This window comes from Stegodyphus dumicola, chromosome X1 (genome assembly GCF_044657685.1).
Source record: "Stegodyphus dumicola isolate Sdum_Otavi_A_Nest chromosome X1, ASM4465768v1".
NCBI lineage: Eukaryota > Metazoa > Arthropoda > Arachnida > Araneae > Eresidae > Stegodyphus > Stegodyphus dumicola.
In genome coordinates, this window is record NC_140780.1 from 196,921,917 (window position 1) to 196,942,774 (window position 20,858).

At 30.9% G+C, this 20,858-nt stretch overlaps 1 protein-coding gene across 4 annotated transcripts in view; it reads right to left on the minus strand.

Annotated features, from left to right (window-relative positions):
• LOC118192162 (uncharacterized) overlaps positions 1-20,858 on the minus strand; it is a 201,952-nt gene that overhangs the window by 62,238 nt on the left and 118,856 nt on the right. For 2 of the 4 annotated variants that reach the window (XM_085807837.1, XM_085807836.1), the window contains exon 3: positions 1,021-1,221. The exons of the other annotated variants lie outside the window; for them this stretch is intronic. In XM_085807837.1, the coding sequence (XP_085663963.1) occupies positions 1,021-1,221 (201 nt within the window). The remainder of the gene's footprint in view (positions 1-1,020; positions 1,222-20,858) is intronic. 4 annotated transcript variants of the gene reach the window in all.

Consider the following 20,858-nt stretch of genomic DNA (forward strand, 5'->3'; position numbering starts at 1 on the left):
GAGACAGATGACCAAAAAAGAAATCTTTGAAGTTTTTAAGAAATTGCTGAAGTGCGAAAGAAATTTCAGTTAACTTTGTGATTATACAAATGTCCCCAAATTTTAATGTTAGATAAAGGATACACAAGTGTGAAATTTTGCTTTTCAAAATTAGTCAGTATGTGAATCTTACGAAACATAAGATTCAATGCATCTTCATCAAAGCACTACGCTATTTTACTACGTGTAAATATTTGGAATTTTATGCACCGTAATGCAAGCAGTGCAGTATGGCAACATAATCAGTCTCAAAGAGGAGGAGGGGAAGGAAAGATTGCTGAAGAATTTATTCAAGTGAGAAAACTTTAAGCTGCTTTTAGCTATATAAGAAATATTTCTAGAGCAAGATTTCATCACATAGGTTCATGAAAAGCAGGAAAATAGTGCGCTTAAAAGCAAGAAAAATACATGCGGAAGTCAGGTTAGGAAGGTTTTTGATAAGTAATAAATCAAAGTACCTGCGTTTGTCACCTCATCAAATACTACTAGAATAAATAAAAATGCTATACATTTTTACGCCACATAGTGTTTAAAAAATCGATTAATACTATATTCATTGACATAGAGTATCGGTATTTTGAAAGTTATATCTGCTTAGCATAAACTAAATTTTCCCCCTTTAATAACGCTAACATTTCTTACAAGGCAAGGAAATAAGTTTTAATTTCATTTAAAGTGTGATTAAATAACTTTAATCTCACTTAACACATTTAAACAAGTGAAAATATTGTTTCACTTCCTTCTGTGGTCACTAAAAATATTTAGAATTATTACTTTTTAGCTTCATTTTGGTTAGCCTTCACGATTATTTTGCAAAACTCTTTGTTTATTATATACTTATAGATTGATGATAGTAACAGAAAAGTAAAAAATTCAATACTGAACAGGTAACTAAAAGACTGAGCATGTACGTTAACAGGAATTTAATATTGCTACTCTTCTAAACGATTAAGCATGTACAGGACAACCGAAGCTACCTACCTAAAAGCAGAGGATTATGAACTATTTCAGGTCTTTCGTTCTGCTTCGGATACAGAGGCCCCCCTGCACTTTCTTGACAAAGGGGAGGTTGTATAGGGGGAAGAGGGGGTGGTGGAGTCTCATACGGTGACATTGCGTCGTACTCCTCCTGTAGATCACCCCCGCATTTTCTTTCACAATCATCGTCGCAGTCATCCAAGCCTATGTTGCAAAACGAAGATTAATTCGAAGTATTGATTAAAAATTATAATACCGAAAGAGAGAGCTGCCAAAATGTCCTGTTTCTAATCTTTTATTAACAAATAGTCATTTGGGATCTTTGAAACGTTGCTTTAATTTACAAGCGTACCTAAGAATCAGAACTGCATAGTTTACGTTTCCTAATAGCTCTTTTCTTAACCTCTAATAAAATGCAACTTTTGGGGATTATAATTAATAAAGGTATCCTACAGGCTAGAAAAGACTACAATTGAAGCGAACGAATTAATTGAAAGAGCAGCAAATATAAAAAAATAATTTTAAGTGATGATTGTACATAGAAAATAATTAAAATTTTCGGCATACGAAGGTAATTTATTGCTCAAAAGCTCTTCGGTATTGAAAAAGTAAAAACTTTTGAAATTTCAATTTTTTTTTTAACATTCCTTATTTCATGAGTTTTGGGAATGTTCTGCTTCATTTTGCACTTAAATAACATGCAAATACGAAATTTGCAAGTTTCTTTCTAAAAGAACTTGAGTTGGTGATAGATACTGTTAGCAATTTTTTTTTTAATTGACTCTAAAAATATTCTGGAAAACTGTGACATTTAATTACCAAAATATCAGTGATAATCCTCGTGAAGAGGAAATGAATGCTTTTCCGCTGTTTAATAAGATGTTAAAGGTAACTAATAATAACTTTACAAAGAATTTTGAATCATTGAATAATCAAAAATTATTTATCAACAATTTAAATCAGTTAATGCGAAGAAATATATTTGTGTCTTAAATTTCATTTAAATGACTGAGACCTTTTAAAAAAAAGTCATGAAATACTTTATTAAATGGATGAGTTTTTCACTTTTTGCAACTAAATATTCGAAACACTAAATACTCATGTAGTGTGGGTTTAATAAAGAATATTAAAATCATTATTAAATATTAAATTCAATTATTAAAATCATTACAATTAATGTGTAAACAATAGTAACTGCTAGTTATTTATATGTAAACGTGTTCCTAATTTTTAAGCGAACATTTTGCGTTCGCCTAAGTTGGTTACATTTTATGATGACTGGCTTCCTTATTCGTTAAAATTAATCAAGGTATTTATATTTGCTTCATAAGTGTAAAATTAATGAAATAATAACTCAACACACAGCAACAATTTACTTACTTAACTATTATTCACGGAATTTTGAATTGCTTCATGGTATTACTAACTTATAGTTAAAATAGTACGGATGCATAAAGATTCTTTAAACTACCTTTTGCGCACTTTTACATTAAATAACAAATAAGACCTTATCGATTATTATATGTATATATACATTCAGTATTTAAATACATTAGGAAAGAATTATAAAGATTACAGGAAAGGATTATGAAATTTAATTTAAGCCCTTCCTTTTTAGTGTAACGGATATTATAGTTGCATTAGAATAGTGGAGAGACTTGTATGTAAAAGTTAAAACTTTGCTGCGTACATTCCCATGTATGCAATAGAACAGATATGACATTAGTTTACAAATTCTGACATTTTTTGGATTACACGTATTAATTTAAAATGTTTGATATGCATTAACGTTATTACTGAAAAACATTATTATCCAGGTCTCTAAATAGTCTTCATTAAAAAAAGAAAATCTGAATGTCCAAAAAGCAACTCTACGATCAAAAACATATTGCACTTTTAAAATTAGAAAATAAAAGTCCTTCTAAGACATACTGGGCTTAAACCACGATTGGTCTCACAAAACTCAATTTCAAGATGCTCCTTTCCCAAATTTTAGCAATTAGATTTCGCGTACAGATAATAAGTAAGATACAAAAATAATATACGTCAAATGTACATCAAATTTTCCCTTTCTTTTCAAATTTCAATTAAATTTCATTCTATCCGTACTGATGAGATCTGTCTTTGTTAAAATATGATGAATCAGTGCAGAAAAAAGCACAAGTAATAATTTATTTACACTTATGCAAATCTATATATTCATCTGTATTGAACAATTCATTAGTGTTAAATCTGTTTTCATTGTTATATTATTAAAGTTATGTGATATATACATTAAGTGAGGAAAATTTCAAAAATCCTTGAAAGAAATTTATTAATGAAGAATGAAAGTATCATTCGAGGGTAAAATATGTATATTCTTCTGACGATACCAACTACAAAGCACCTCATTTTTTCTTTCTGTTTTGCTTCTAACAGATGATGATAAGTTTTTGCTCAGTAAAGGTAGTCTGCAGTTAAGCCTTCGATCACAAAACTGCTGTGCACATTAACTTCTCATTTTTCCAAGTGCGTAACGAATCAATAGTGTTCTCAACCAGAACTTTTGCAGTCGTAATTGCAGATTTTGAGAACATCGCGTGCATCAGTTAGGTCTTGCAATTTCCTCGCCGTCTGGATAAGAATACTTTGTAACAACTTCAATAGTCCGCATACTATCATACGGTCTGCAGGGGAACATGCTCGACAGAGTACTACAAATGAAGCTCATTATGGAAATTAATGTACACTACTGCCGTTGTGAAGAAAACGTTCCCATTTCCTTCTATTAATTTTGCTTGAGCTCGGAGCGCAAAATCAGCTGTGAATTTGGAAAGTGTCCAATTGCTGAAGGGAAATACCACGTCCAGGTCTTTCTTTTTCCGGAGACGTTGGATTTACAACTGGCTGTGTAGGTGTGCACAGTGGCTATGTTTATGGGTGTACTATGTACCGTTATTTATGGAAATACTTCCTGTAGTAGACTTTAAAGTAGGAGTTTCGAGTTGGAAGAGATTTCGCACAGCGATTAACTACATTTCTGTTTCTTCAGAGATAGTATCTGTATAAATCTTCATAGACAGAGATCTGTATAAATATTTTTTTAACAAGTGTTTTTTACATTTACTTTCCTTATATGTGGCATCAATACATGTCTACTTTTGAAGTGTGCACTATGCGTTCAGACAGATTATCTTGAAGGAAATAGTCAGAATTTAAAACTACGCTTTGGTTCATCGGCGATTTAATAAAATTATTTAGTATGAACTTAACTTTTGCACGACGAGAATGAATTCATGCCCTTAAGAAGCTAGCAACGTTTGTTATTTATAAAAAAATCGTTTTCATTACTACGAAGAGTGCTTCTATATGAGTATATTCTTCTATACTACGAAGAGTGCTTCTATTAATTTCATTACAGTAGCAGAAAACTTTTCTCATATGTTCTTGTTGGCTTTAAATTCCTTGTTAAATACTAGAATGCAAAGAATATTTCATATTTTCTAGTAATAGCTCTCAAGACATTTTTCTTCTGATTTCCCCCTATGCATAAATATTGTTGTTTTATTCATACTTATTACGAAAGTATTCAAACCACATAATTAAAAATGTATATCATTTTGCCTCTTTTAGTAAATTTTAAGAACAAACTGGGGGGGGGGAATGAAAATCTTTTGATAAATTGTAATGCCTAATATACTTGGGTCTTAAAATTTTCTTTGAGACTTTATTATTTACAGCATTTTCAATTTTAAGCACTTTTGAAATCCATCAGATCTTCAGGTTAATATAATTAAAATAGAGCAAGTTTTTCATATGTTATTTCCTTCACGTCTGTCCTTTTTCACTTTTAATACGGAAATACTTGGAAGTGTTTTATGAGGAGAATTTTATGTTAAGTATTTTAGTATTTAACCCAGGAGAACGATAGATAAGGAGAAGAAATGCTTTGAAGTCTGCAGAAATTAACCTCAGTAGTTATTTAAACTTAGCTCACTGCACTTTAAAAAAGGTATTTATTGCCCATAACTTAGAACTTTTATGAAAGTGACTCACAACCTTCGTTTTGGGCGCGTACATTGTTCTCCAGCATTTTAAACTATAAAGTAAGTAAGTAAATGGATGTCTTGGTTATAACTACTATTCCCGGAAATTTGCTTTGATTAGTAACAGTGTCAATTAAGAAGTACATTATAATTCTATCAGCAGAAAAAATGTTAGGTAGGAAACAAAATTTCTGAATTTTTGACTAACACACTATTTTTATATCAATTTATATGCTAAATGGAATACTAATGAATTAGAGTATTTCTATTATTAACATAAAAGATTTTATTTAGCTAGATTCCCCCCCCTCTTTCCGCCAGAAAGACCAGTGATAAGGATGGTTGATATAACTTATCTAATTTCACCAAGTATTATATTATATCTAAATTCACGGCAGGCTGGTCTCTGGGAATTTCCTGGAATTTTCTTACTTGCAACGTTAAACAACCTGAGCCCTTTTATTAGAAATTCCACTTGCAAGGATAGATTCAAAGCAAATGCCTATATCTTGCTTTGGTATGTTAAAATTACTCAATATGATCTAATAGGCTTTTATTCAATAAATCTCTAATTGATGTGACAGAGAAGCATATCCTGTAGACGTTGTAAAAGCTCCATCGCACTGCTCATTTTATTGCAATTCTAAAGCTATAAAATTTATATTGTAATTCTTTGTTTACGTAAACAGAAGCTTCATCTACCAGAGCTTTGCATTTAACAGGCTAAAACATACTTACTCATTGCACCAACGTGATTTCTTAACTTAAAGTAAAAAAATGTTCATAAGATTTCCAGCCTCAATAAACAAAAAATATATATATATAATTAATGGCGTTGTCTTCATACTAAGGAGCTTTTCTTCTTCTGCTACTTAAGCTTTAAACAATGCTGTGTAAAGCACTATATGCCGAGAGTTTTTTAGCATTTTTGTCTTTCCATTTCCAAGATTATTCTCCTCAAAACTTTTCTAAGAAGGAATTTAATTATTGAATTAATTATAATTGCCTGGCGTACTTGCGTGAGTTTTCCCATGACAGTGAAGAAAAAACTAAAAGAACGTTTCTAGGGTTAAGAGACCAGGTGCCCAGTTCTAAAAAAAGCTTTAAAAAATTTCGTGCAAAACATCTGAAAAACTTTCTATGCACAAAACGAGTTTTCTATAAGATACTGCACTGGAGACCTGTAATGAACTAACCTTTTCATTAAATTTATCGAGGATATTTTTGTTCTGGAAACAACCGACGTAATTCAAGTAAAAGAAATGTAATGCAATTAAGAAATAAAAGAAAAGTATGAAATATGGAAGTCTGCATACATGGAAACATTTTCTATACTTTATAACTCGAATAACATAAACGAGAAGAGGGAATTTTTTGTTCTCTTTTACTCTTAACATATTTATTGTCATTAATTTTTAACGGAAGTTTCGTTATTCGTATATAGAAAAAAAAAAATTAAAATCTTTAAAATATTTTTATGACGAAATAATTACGTATGTGTTACTTGTACAAGATGTAGGTAAATGTAAATTTTAAGCTAATATTTATTAAAATTTTGGCTGAACTTCTATTACATGAAAAGTTTTTAAAGAAATTTTGAGAATTAAATCAAACCACTTGAGATAATATTTAGAAGCAAGCATTATTCTGGAAGTTCTCAGTTTAATCCACTGTTTCAAAATTCTAACAGAGAAACTCTTAAATTTATCTGAGCTTTGATTTAATTTCGAAGAACAAAAATTTAACTTTCAAGTAAGAGAAGAATGCAGTCTGTTTCTTCCGATACACTTTTATATATTCTTTATTCAATTTTAAAAATTTTCTTTTTTCGGGTGTAAATTCAAAAACCGTCTACAAATTTCTCAAAGGTCATCAACAAATGGATTGATATAAAGAAGCTATTAAAACAGATGTTATATAATTTCGCATTCGGTATATGGGTTGTCTTCATTACTCTGCTTAATTGCAGAAAGGCAAATAAACCTTAGCAAACTAAACACAACAGCGGTGCAAATGGCAAATCATGAATCAGTTTAACTCTTGAAACAATATAGGTAAAAATACAAAAGATTGATTGTCACGATATGATTTCAAACAAGCAGCAAAAGAAGCAAGATGTATAAAAATTAATCAAAGCAGTTTGAAACGCCATATGAAATGAAGGACTTAAGTATTCTTAAGTACAATCTGAAAGACCTGATTTTTATGCAACTGACGGTATGAGAAACCCTTTTCTGGAGTAGCACGTCTGTTAAAAATTTAAAGTCATACTTAAACTATTTCGGCAGCTCTCTCTCTAATTATAATGCTGAGATATTTCTAAAGGGAAAGAAAAAAGTCCTATTAGTTATTGAATCCAAAATAACTTTAAAAATATTTTTTCTTAATGTCTTCCGAATTCGGTTGTTTCATGAGCTCCAAATACAAACTGCGGTTTAAAGCAATTTTTTCCTTTGTTAAACACTAACATGCTATTTAAATGCAGTGCAGGTTCATAAAAAAAATAAATGAGAAAAAAACTGCTAAATAAAGAAATTACAAGAAGCTGGATAAAAACCATTTAAAATTATGACATGCAATTTCATGCAAAACAGGCAGGAAATAAAAAGAAATGAAATATATATATATATATATGGGACAAATAAATTAGTTTTGATACTATCACTCTGTTATGAATAATAGTTGATTAATACATATATTTCGAACAATAAAATTTAATTAAATTCCTTTTATTACATTTTCAAGTTTTCGGCTCAATTAAATGCTTAAAAAGCATTTTTAGTTAAAGATTCGCATTTTTATATTTCTTTTAAAACAACAATAAATTAGGTACCTGTTACTGCTAATGCAGCACTGAGATAAAACTTTAAATATTCAGTGACATCTATCAGAGATACTTAGGTATATAAACAATAGTACATAAACCGCATTAACTAAAATTAAGAGTTCTGAAATTATTAGGTGAACTTAATGGCAATCATTCTAGACTTTGCTATGAATATAGGCTATTACAATGTACTTATTTGAAATTAAATAACTATAAAGTTTTCCTTTACAAAAGTAAATGGAAGAAATTATCTTTAAAAAAATGTATAGTAAAGCGTTATTTGATTCGGATCCGAAATTTTTCATGTCGATTAAAATTAATTGCTTAATTATTGTACATTTCTTTGCTGTGGCTTAAAATTCTTGCCAGTAATTATAGTTTGATTAAAAGAGTTATTTCTACTTAAAATTTTATCATGAAGCAATTTACTAAGGGATTTATCTGCAATTTTAAAAAAAGATAAAAATGTGTACATCTGCCCTCCCCAGTGAAGTAAAATTAAAGCATGTTCTCGAGGTAAATATCTCAAAATTAGAATATTTTTTTTAGTATAAGCTGATATAAGCTTTCTAAACATTCTGATGGTATTTTAAACTATAGCTAGGACAGAAACATGCCAATGTAATGCAAGGTTTTTAAGTCAGATTTTAATATTTTTAACTGTTTTATGGTAACAAAAAATCCAGTTTCTGTAGCGTCAGTACCCTGCCTAAATTTAATTTTCAAAAATAGAATTGGCATATGTAGAGTACAGAAATGGAAAAAAGGGTGGCCTCGCAAAATAATTAGCATTCCAACAAATGTTCACTCATAATCTTAGCATGCTAGCAAAGCGCTGCTAAATGTTGCGTTCGTATTCGAATCCTGAATAAGGCACAGTTATTCGTTAACTTCATAGTCCTTTTGTTGTGGAATTGCGGCACTTAGTGTCTATTAGTTTGAAAGTTTCTTGGAAAGGCTGGTAGTAGAGTAGGTTTATAAGAATTTTGAATTCTACTCTCCTGATATTTTCTATCAAAACTTGAGTGAAGCTGCACATGAAGTCATTATTCTGTCATATGTGTCCAAGGCATTTAGTAAACGCCAATATCTTAAACTTCCATTGCAGTTTCTGTTTAAGTTAAATTTATTATATTACATAAGAGGGGATTAAGACTCAGTAACAGGCATTTTAATGTTAGCTTGATGTTCAACGAAATACGAAATGGCAGTCACTAGGGTGAATCGTATGATGTATTATTTAACGAATCGTCATCTAATCATTTATATGAAATTCACATATAAAAAGCTAAATACTTAATTTTAAAAAAATGAGTTAAGTATTAATTTAAATCTTTAACTGAGTTAAATTAAAAAATAATAGTCATTAAAACTCTTATACCAAGGAAAATTAATAAACCCGTTTTAGAAGTATTTTTATATCAGGAAAATAAAAATGTTCTGTTATGAGCTTAAATACCTCTTGTGAAGGAAATAATGATGTGAAATGTTCTGAAAATAATGTAGGAAATCATAACGAAATATTAGCATATTCCATCCAAGAAGCACGAAAATAAGCCCAAAATTACTTTGTTTCTATTACCACCTAAATTTACGACTCTTATACAGATGTTCCTTTTTTTATTCAATTTAAAACTGATATAGCTATTTTGAATCCATTTTGGATCTTTGGTAATAGAAAACAGCCTTCATACCGAGTACTGCGTCTTAATTCATACTGATGAACTGCTGTTATAAATGCATTGATGATTACTGAATGAAATGTTTTGAGTATGGACGTCTCAAAAGATTTTAATTCATTGCACGTTATAAATTTGATTCGAAAATATTTAACAGTATTTTAATAAATGCTTTCAAACAGAAATTAAGTACATTTTTAATAGAAAATGCATCAGTATATTACTATTATCTTCATTTTACTTCTAGGAACTGCTTTTAAAACGTAACAGACATGGTTTTTATTAATAAGCTTTGAACATGTTAGCAAAAATATTTATTTAAATAGCAGGTTCTCTTCTTACGCAATAAGTTAACTCCGAGTATTTTTTGATAGAAAATTTAAAATGGCTTTTGTTCAGTTTAAACAGATGCAGATCATTGAGCTTGGAATGAATTCTTAAGGCAGGAAGAGATTTTCGCAGAAATATTTACTGGTTGTCATAAATTAAGGAAAAATCACAAAAAGAGCGATAACTCCCTTAAAAATAAGCCGAACCGTGTAAAATTTGAATATGCTGCCAAGTAAGAGTAGCTGAGTAAAACTGCAATATGCAAATCAGTGGCGCTACACTCGGAATACGTCATTTGCGAGGAGCATAACAGTCCATGTTTGAGAGCAAGCCCACATATTTCACTGTGATAGTGACATCAGAAATCCGAGATAGCCAATTCGCAAGAATGACCTCCAGGCATCATTTGCCTGCAGAACTACAATGGAGAGCCATTGGGAGATTAGAGGACAAAGTCAAAGAGAAGTGGCCAGATGGCTAAACGTGAATCTTTCTGTGGATCATAGACTCCGGAGGCAATTTCAAACCACAGATTCGGCATTTAGGAGGTTCAGCCAAGGACTGCCAACTGCTACGACGAGCGCCGATGACCGATATTTGACATTATGTGCACGCCGGAATAGAACCACTACTCCGACTCTTCTTAGATCCTCCCTTGCTGCAGCCACCGGAAGGTTGGTGTCAACGTGAACTGTGCGTAGAAGACTTCACGAAGGTGGTCTGTATGCGAGGCGACCAGCCATTTGCGTGCCACTCACGTCACGCCATAGGAGGAACCGTTTGCAGTGGGCACGACAACATGTCCACTGGACGCCTGATCAATAGAGGACTGTTCTCTTTACGGATGAGTCCAGGTTTAGTAGGCGTTATTTGATATGGAGAGAACCTGGAACCCGTTGTCATCCGTCAAACATCCTTGAAAGAGATGCATACGGAAGAGGGAGTGTCTGTGTTTAGGGTGGCATCTCTTTGGGTGGACGTACAGACCTCTATGTCTTTCCAAAGGGAACCGCGAATGCTCAGGTTTATAGAGATGACATCTTTGATGCTTATGTGCACCCATATGCCTGGGCAATAGGTGATACTTTTCTGTTACAGGACGACAACGCAAGACCACACAGGGCTCGCCTCGTAGATGATTATTTTCAACAGGAAACAATTATGCGCATGGAGTGGCCAGCTCGATCCCCGGACTTGAATCCTATCGAGCACGTTCGGGATGCTTTAGGGAGATGTCTAGCTGCTCCCAATACGCCTCTCAGACCCTTGCCGCGCTTGCAACTGCTTTGCACGAGCAATGGCTCTCGCTTCCTCTGGAACTGATAGACCGCATAATTGAAAGCATCACACATCGCTGTATGTGCTGTATTGCTTCTAGAGGCGATCATATTCCATATTGAAGGTACTTTTCCTATAGCAAACTGTCACCTTTGATTTGTTCACTTTATACATGCGCTAATTTCTATGCTACCATAATTGTCTGGTAATTTCTTTTCATGTTATTTGATACCTTACTATGTGGTATATTGTGGTAAGTTTCATAAAATTCTACATGTAACTTTTTCAGTAATCGTGATTTTTGTGATTTTTCCTTAATTTATGATAACCAGTGTATATATAGTCTCCGGACATCTATAGGAATGACATCCTAATAACAATTCTATCCTAAAGCAAAATAGCAGATTTTCAATATTTGGGAAATTACTATAAAGAATGCTATCAGAACGCAATTTTGCTTTTTGAAGGAAAAAATTGCTCAAATTATTATTTTGACTATTTAAATTTGTTATATAAAATATTAATTTTATTCTTGAATTAAAAATTTCGAATTCAATAAATAAATAAAATAATTGATTTTCTTTACGAGCAACATGTTTAGAGCACCATAAACGTAAATTTAGGTTTTGTATCTATATAATGATATTTTCCCTTTAAACGAAGATAACAAGAATTCATCTTAATGAAAGAAAATGGACTCATTTCCTGACATTTCTTGAGGGGATTGTATGCATTTTAGTTATTTGATAAAAGGAAATTTTCTTTGAAGTGGTAATAACAGTAGTTATTTTGTACTGAATTTTAAAATATTTCCTCCCTCTCGGTTTCAAACAGCATTTAAAGAGAAAATTGCCTTATTTTAATAATTTTGTTAAATAATTCTAAGTTTATAATTCGATCTCCAGAGTTTTCGATCGAAATAAAACGAGTGGGGAATGAGTTACAGCAGCCAATCTGCCCTTTCTAAAATCGATCAGAGTGCATTATCTGGACGCATGCGCTGAAAATCCTCTTAAAGCTCTGCTTTGGCAAAAGATACAGAAACATCTTTGACAGGTGCAAACATTCCGGGAGAACCCAGAGCAGATAAAAAGTTAAAAATTTGCGCGACCTGCGTCTCATAGCGTGCAGAAACGAATTTCTCAAGCGCCTATATATAGAATTAAATCTGATATGGCATTTGGCATACTGCCTGACTCTCGTACGTTTTGGTGAGTTATTACCGTGCGTTAAATACGCGAGGAGGGCCACAATCTGAATGAATGTAATTCTTCACTCTGGGAGATTACTCTCAAATGTAATTTTGAAACTCTACGAAAAATAATGAACTGAGTACAGAATAAGATATAGTTGAGTCGCGATATTGGATGATAGGCTGAACTGGAATAATACATGAATTTTATAGTAAAACCATATTCGCATTTCATCTTAGAAGTGGAACGATTAAGCGAAAAAAAAGTATGTTTGTCAACCATCTGATTGTAATGGTAGCCTTTTCACCTTTTACTAATGAGGGGAGAGGAAGGGAAAAAAAGAAAGAAAGCGTTAATAATTTTTATTTTTTTCAATTTCAGAGTTATCTACATAAAAAATTATCTATAAAAATTATATATAGAGATCAGAGTTATTTATTACAAAATTATATAGATATTTAGATCAGAGCTATCCGTGTAAAAATTATATAATATTTGGTATTAACACATCTTTTCAGAGATTTCTTTTCTAATGATTAATAATCTTCAGTTAAACGCCACACAGGTCATCAGATTTTCGCAAAGGAGCATGTAGGCTGGTAGTTAATAGTACTTTACTGTAGATTATTGACTTGGATGCCAATTACACAAAATGCTTTTGATTTGTGTAGTCTAGAGTCTGATATGTGCAAAGACAAACGAGGTATGTGCTCCGAGCCTCCAATTCTTTTTATAATTTTTTAAAAAAGTAAAATTTTAAATATTGTTTTCAATTCTAGATTTAAAAAAATACTCCCTTCGGATCGCAATGATTGTCGGATCTATAAAATTGTATCGAATTAAGCAGAAACAGGTGGGAAGAATGGCTTTGACTACGTTAACTTCTACTTTTATAAAACAGAATTTTGTTACTATACGTCAATTTATTTTCGTTCTTTTTTATAAAGCTATGGAGAAGAAACGCAGTTTAAGATCTGAAGCAAGAAATGCGATTCTGCAGGAGCTATTGAGAAACTTCAAAAACGGAAGACATAAGCATGGTATCATAGCGGTTATCTGTAAAAAACATAATTGTGTAGGCCAAAATTGTTTCTAAGATATAGCAGCGAGTTAAACGCTGCTATGATGAAGGAGAAACCACTAAGTTGAGACATTCTGGTCGTAGACGCAAAGGACAAGAAGAGATTTTGGTAAAGTGAGGAAGGTTTCGCTTTGCAAAGAAGCTTTGAAGATGGAATGGAAGAGCCACTATCAATAATTCAGAAAAAAAAAAAAAATCTCTTAAAGCGTGTTTTAAGTACAATAAAACCTGAACTGAAATATATGAACACATGAGATAGGTAGGGCTTGGATATCAAAACACGCTTGCAGTATTCATTACTTATGCCAGAGAATCCAATAATGTGGCTCTGAAGTACTACACAATTCAAAAAAATAAATAACATGTAATATACATAAAATAAAAGGTAAATAAATCTCTGTTATACTCATATAGTTATATCGTGCTTAAAAAATTATACTTGTGCCTTGAAATAAGGGACGGAGCAGGGAAAAAATTTTTAATCGAACAATCGTTTCGATACAAACAATTTATGCAAAAAGGACAAGCATTTCTACACGGAGGGAGTATAAAATTAGAAGCAGAAACAAAATTTTGAATTTCGTATCCCTTTCCCTCCTTAAAAATCAGACTCTGACATTGTTTTATACTTTCACTGGCAATAAACGAAGCTTCGAATTGTGTACTATAGCGTTCTGCTGTTGTGTTCTCTCCTGCTACTGTGTGACCATCACATTTTAATCTCACAATGTCACGTAAATATGAAGTCATTTGTCTTTCGTAAGAATGGTTAAATATTCGATTATTATATTAATAAACAATTGAATTGCTTTTTTTTGTCTTATAGCTGTAATCTAATGAATATAGGTTTGTATTAAAATAAGTAAGAATTCTTAACGTTTCTCTATTTGTCTCAGTTTTTTTCCAGTGGTAGGCGAAGACCTTGATTTAAAATGCAAATCTTATATTTTTTGCAAAACAAAACAAATTCAAACCACAAAAGCAAATTTTCTAGAAAGATAAAATACATTTTTCGTTTGAATAACTAACTTTGAATTGAAAAATTCTAAATTTTTCAGCTATTTTCCGAAATACCTTAAATAATTCTCATCAGGCATATCTAGTACACTGAAAAGAATTAGAGAAAGAGAGGCATTTATGAGAGTTTTTGCCTCGGTATCCAATCATACAAATCGGGAAATGTCACCTCAAACTTTGTTTATTAGATTATGGCAAAGCTCGTTTGGACTACCTGACTCAGGGAAGCGATGTCTTCGTGGTGTACTTTCTAAGGAAAACTGGCTCGTATCCACGTTACATATGGGGGAAAACACGAAAACGCCTATGCAGCCAGCCCGTTCGCCTGGAATCAAACTCAGGTCGAACTACCAGGGTTCAGTGACTTCACCACTCGGCTGATGGTGGGCTCCAAACTTTATACTACCTAGAATCAAAAACGTGTCAGACTGGTCCATAACTTTCTTATGATAGCGCAGTTGATCCAGTGACACGAACACGGGAATAAAAAAAATTTTTAAAAAAAATCGTTCAATATACTTAGGCTCCTAATCTCTGTCAGCGAATAGTTTAACTATTATTAAACACTGAAGAAGAATTATCATATTAGATTTCGTGGTTTCTCATTGCTATCTTTTGCTTGTTTCCTATTTCGCTCTCTCTGTATGCTTTTAGCACTACATTGCCATTCAACAGCTTAAATTCCAAATTCATTTCAGAGCTTTTATTCAGACCATGAACAATTCTTCCATTCTTTATGAAAACTACGAGACATTTTGTTGAAATTTTCCTTCAAAGGAACCGATTGTAGCTGGTAACCACGTTTGAAAAATAGAGCTGTTTATAATACTTCTAACATGCAAGTTATTTTAAAGAGCTAACACGTTGACTTTATGTTAATTCTTTCCTGTACCTTCTATTTTTTCAATCCGCTGTCACCAAAATTCAAATGAAGTTGAGTTTAAATACCAAGCAAGTTCGTTATTCCAGAAAAGGATAGTTGTGGCACCTGACCAGAAAGCTTTTCTGCTCTGAAACGTCCGAATAATGCTTCATGAGTGACTTTTGTAATTGCAAGCTCATGGGATTAAAAGCCGAGGTGTTGGTTGGTTAGGTATTTGAAAGTTATCTTATGTTCTTGCTATTTGAATATGTAATAATATATTTAACTATTTGAATTTTTAAGACCCCACAAGTAGCGGTGGCTACCTCTAGTTAAATTTTAGCTGTGCCATGAAGACACAACTTTTAATAAAACTTTTATCTAAGTTTTACCTTTTGTCTTTATTCTTGAAGTTTAGACTTTTAATTACGAGATGAAAATTCCTCTAAAACATAGGAAGGTTAAAAAAAGTTTATTTAATAATTAATTACGTTTAACTTATCAATAATCTCTCATTTTTTTCTAAATTCTAGTCCTTTCAATGACGGAAAATTCTACAGCATATCCCGAAGTTTAGGGAAATCTTAATTCTCGAATCCTTATTGCTTGTAATAAAATTTATTTTCTTTACAGCACTTGATTTGCATTCAACCTCAGCTATTTGAAATGTAAATCTTAGCACTGCATTGTCCTTCAAAATCTTAGCACTGCACTGTCTTCATGTTAACTATAGACTCGCTATTTATTGCGCTAAATCTGATTTTTTAATAGTGTTGCTTTTGAAAATGTTACTGCTAAATAATTGTGAAATGGATGAATTCGATCTGTTATCGCCTTTGGAACATAGTTTACAACTTCGTAAAGATTAAATTTATGTAAATGATTTATTTCATGATACAGTAGACTGTTAAAAACTACTGGTTAGCCGCAGAGATGATTGATTAATTTATCTATAGACAGGATTTATCAGATTAAAAGATTAGTTTATTAAAAGGAATGGTCCTTAGAGATAGATTTATGGATTGATTCTTGTTGAAAACCATAGGGGCGATTCACAAATAGTACAAAATTTCATTGGCAGTTTCATTTATAGTACTGACTTTTTGTACTAAATTCTCCAACGATCTGATAATATTTTTATCCATTCAGTTAAATAAACCTTTTGCTTCATGAGAATTAAATCTTAAATAGCAGAGCATATTTCAGCCTTGAAAATGGAATCGAACTATTCTATTAACTTTAGTTTTAAATTTCAATACTCCGTATCTGTCATATTGCCCTCAATTCGAATTGGAGTATAAAACTGCAAATCTGAACAAAGGAAAAGTCCTACACTCCTTCGCACATCATACCCTAATAAACATATTTTTATTGCTTTACACACATACGTTTGTATTACTTTCAATTGTTTGCCCTTCCAGGATGTGATACACCATAATGAATGCACACGGCCTCTTCTTCCCTATTTGAACTTGGTTTAGAAGGAAGGGGGAAATGGATTTGTATATGAAATAGCCTGTCACACGTGAGCTTGATAACCTGAAGTCTTCTATAATACATAAGTACACCTTCATACAAGTTACGGAATAAAGGATAAATGTTTTGTATTCAGTATAGTCTATATATACAACGAAATTTAAAGGGAGAAAAGTAAAGAGCGTTCAGATATTTTATAATTTTTCTTAACACATCATCGGTCTTATTTGAAAAATCATTGCTTCTATATTTAATAGAGCTATGTCTAAGTGAATAGTTAGATTGAAGAAATGTATCTTGAATTTTAGTTCTTCAAAAAGGAAGTATGCCGGCGGGAAAAAGAAAGAAGTGCTTTACAACAAAATTTCTGGACTAGCAGTTAGAACAAATATTCACTGGATAGTTAGAACAAAGAAATATAACTAGCATAGAAGATCATTAACTTTCGAGGTAAGGGCACAAATATACTAGTACGAGCTTATTGTATCTTATATGCCCTCTCATTGTTTTATTCTGGAATCGGAAAAAAATCGAAAAACATAGTTTCATTAAATTATTTAATCAGTACAACTTTTCCTCAACTGAGAATTAAATTTCAAACTTTCAAAAATAATAAATAATATTTGAAAAGGTAAAAAATATTTTTAAAAAATGGAATAGTTCGAAAAAGTCTGTGAATCAATATAATAAGTTCAAGAGCGTACGAGCGTTTAAAACTGAGAAATTTCGTAAATTAACTATAAAAAAAAATAATTTACAATCTGAAAATTTCAGATTGCAATCTACTACTTTAAAAAAAGAATTTCCCATCAAGTTTTAAAAAATATAAAACTCACTCTCTTTTTTTAAATAAAAATATTCTTATTCACACTAATCCAAATATACCTTTATAGCTGATTAAAATTAATACTCAGCTGAAAAAGAATTTAAATATTAGAATTTAAAGTTTTGTATCTGCATTTCTTTTTCGAATGTAAGATTGTATATATAGAAAACTAATAAAGTATATAAATATTTGTTATATACTTTATTAGTTTATAGTTATAAACTAAAAAGTATATAACTATTTGTTCAAAAAAAAGTGTAAAAAAAAACAGAAAGAAATATAGAGAGATAATAGCAGTCTGTACGTTACCACAAAATTTTATTACATAAATTCTGGATGCAGACGACAGAAAAAGTAGCGTTAGCAAATTTGTAATTGGTATATTATAGTTAATTAGAAACATCTCTTATATATTACATCTAGGATGCGAAATAACATTTATTACAATACATTCCTAAGAAACAAAAGTAAAATAACTTTTTAATTGATTCATATGCATACACTGAGGAGCACGGTACACATAAATAAAAGATGTTCGCATTTTCGATTAGCTACAGTATGTTCTCGTGTTTCTAATCTTTATTTGTTATGGATAGTGTTTTACGGCTAATTGAAAACAATATGTGTTAAAAAAGAAGCATAACAGTCCAAAGTGAAATACAGTGGTAAACTTAAACCTTTTGTAACAAACTATGAGACATAAAAAGCAATTTTTCTTTGCTTTCTCCATAGAATACCAGAGTATATATAGGATGCATTATGATCCTTCTCGTTCTTGGCTTCCCTGCGTTTTCGTCATTTCTGATGGAATGAAAACCCATTAATAACATACAATTGCAAAACGTCGCAGCTTTATATTAAGACTGAAAATTTAATTAGATTGAAAATCTGACCTAAACTTAACAATATTTATTGGGAGTAAACGACTTCCTATTTTTTAGAGAGATGGAAATAGATTGTTTCAGTCTGCATAAAAATTATTAGAAGAGGTTGTTTTGCACGGATTTCCCCAAATTTCCCTCCTCAGATTAAATGCAAAGCTATTAGGGGCAAAATGTCATGCTTGAGAAGATACATCTGTGAGAAAAAAACAAAGTTATCTCTTTTGAAGAACAGGGAAAATTTATTTATTGCAAGAGCGATGAAGAATTAGCACATCACGAGGAGAATCTTAACTAGGAAACTTGAACCATGAGTAATTTGAAATAAAGCTTGATGAAAAGGAGGCTAATTTTAATTTTAACAAATAATGTCTGATCTTAACGCAGCGGGAAATATTTTTCAAGGACACTTTTCTCAAATTATCATACTAATGGCTGTCTTTGTATTGAAGTACAACTTGAGGCGAAAGTATTGAGTTGCACTTCGCATTAATTATATTCGCGATTACCTAATTTAAACTTTTATTCGACAAGTTTGAAGCTACTTATTCAGCTACAAATGGCTCATATTACGCGTAATCATTTGCATACTTTAAAATCCTATGATTACTTTGTCAGCAAATTGAATAGGCATTTGTGTATGTAAAATTTCCTTCAGAACAAATTTTTCGTTCAGTTTGTTCTGTTAAAACTGCATTTATAAACCTGAAAATTTTAGGCCCCCCTCTTTTTTTTTTTTTTTTTTTTTTTTGTTTGTTTGTTTTGTTTTGTTAAGGTGTTAATACTTTCCAGACATATTTCTACTTTAAACTGCATTTTTACATGCGTCCTATTCTACTTAACTGTATATAGAAACTCTATGTGTATAATGCCTCTAAAAATAAAATTAACCAAGGTTCTAAAAGGGTAAATGAGATGGTAAGCATATTTTGCCCCTGGTTTCATTACATTCACCACAATATTTATTCTTTTTCATTATCTGATTAGGAAGTAATAAAGTATAACAAATTGTGCTAAGGTAACTAAACAAAAGTAAGAACCCTCTGTTATTTATTTTTTTTTAATTTTTTTTTTTTTTTTTTTTTTTTTTTTTTTTTTTTTTTTTTTTACTATACATAGTCTAGTTGGGGAATGAGATGCAGAGAAACTAAAGAACAGAAAGCTTATATACCTTACCAGAAGCTTCTACAAAGAGTATATATATATGCTTAGCAGAACTGAAGAGAACTAAAAGAGAGCTACTTAAGTTGTGTTCTTTTATAAAGAAGTATTATAACTGAAGTTTTGTTCTTCGAAAAGCCATAATTTTAATTAAAATATTTACAAATTAAAATCTGTGATTTTCTACACGTCTATACTTAATAAATTACTATAAATTGCAAATGCACTGAAATACAATTTTTTAAATGTTTATTGTTTTAAAATATTATTTATCTATATATATATATATTTAAATTGGATATTTATACTTAAATTATACTTAAATATATACTTAAATTGGAAAAACTGTGTAATAAGGAATTAGAAAGATATTATATATATGTGTGTTTGTGTCTTATTAGTTGTAGACATGTAATGATTTGAAACGAAACTTTAAACTTAAAGAATGACATGTAATTGGGAATGACGTAATAATATGTGACTGCGTCGAGAAAAATATGCATAGACATAAATATGTGACTGCAGACATGGTGGGTTCAACATTTTTTTATTCTTGACAAAATGCTCTTGAATTAAAAAAAAATTACTGAGATCAATTGGCAGGAAAGAAAGGGATGCGGCAAGCTTCATACTAGCAAGAGAAAAAAATTGAGAAGAATGCACAAATTACAATATCGATGTTAATGAAGTTATAATATCATTTTATTTCTATGGGTTAAACATAGAAATAAAATGATATTATAACTTCATTAGCTAAGGTTTGGAGTTTAAAAAAGTAAATTTATTTTTGCATTATATGTACATGTACATGCGTCATCAGGATTATATAAGAATAATATGACAGCAATTAATTTTGAAATGACTTAGTTCAGAAATTGTTATTATAAGTATCCTACTATTTCTAAGATAGAAACGAGAAATAATCATATTAAAAACCAGACTTAAGGGTCTACTATGAATTAAAGTTAGAATTTTTTTTCATTTTCTTTATCTTTCATTCATATGCTCAAAATATTTATCAATCCATTGTTTAGAGAAATATTTGCCATATCATTAAAAAAGGGGGAGAATTATCGTAAGTTCAGTCAGGGAATTGGAAATATCTCAATATATGCCTAATTTACAATTTTATTATTTGAAGTCGAAAAAGAAACATTTCTATATCCCAAAGTAAAAATATTCAATTCTCGTATAAATATAAATAA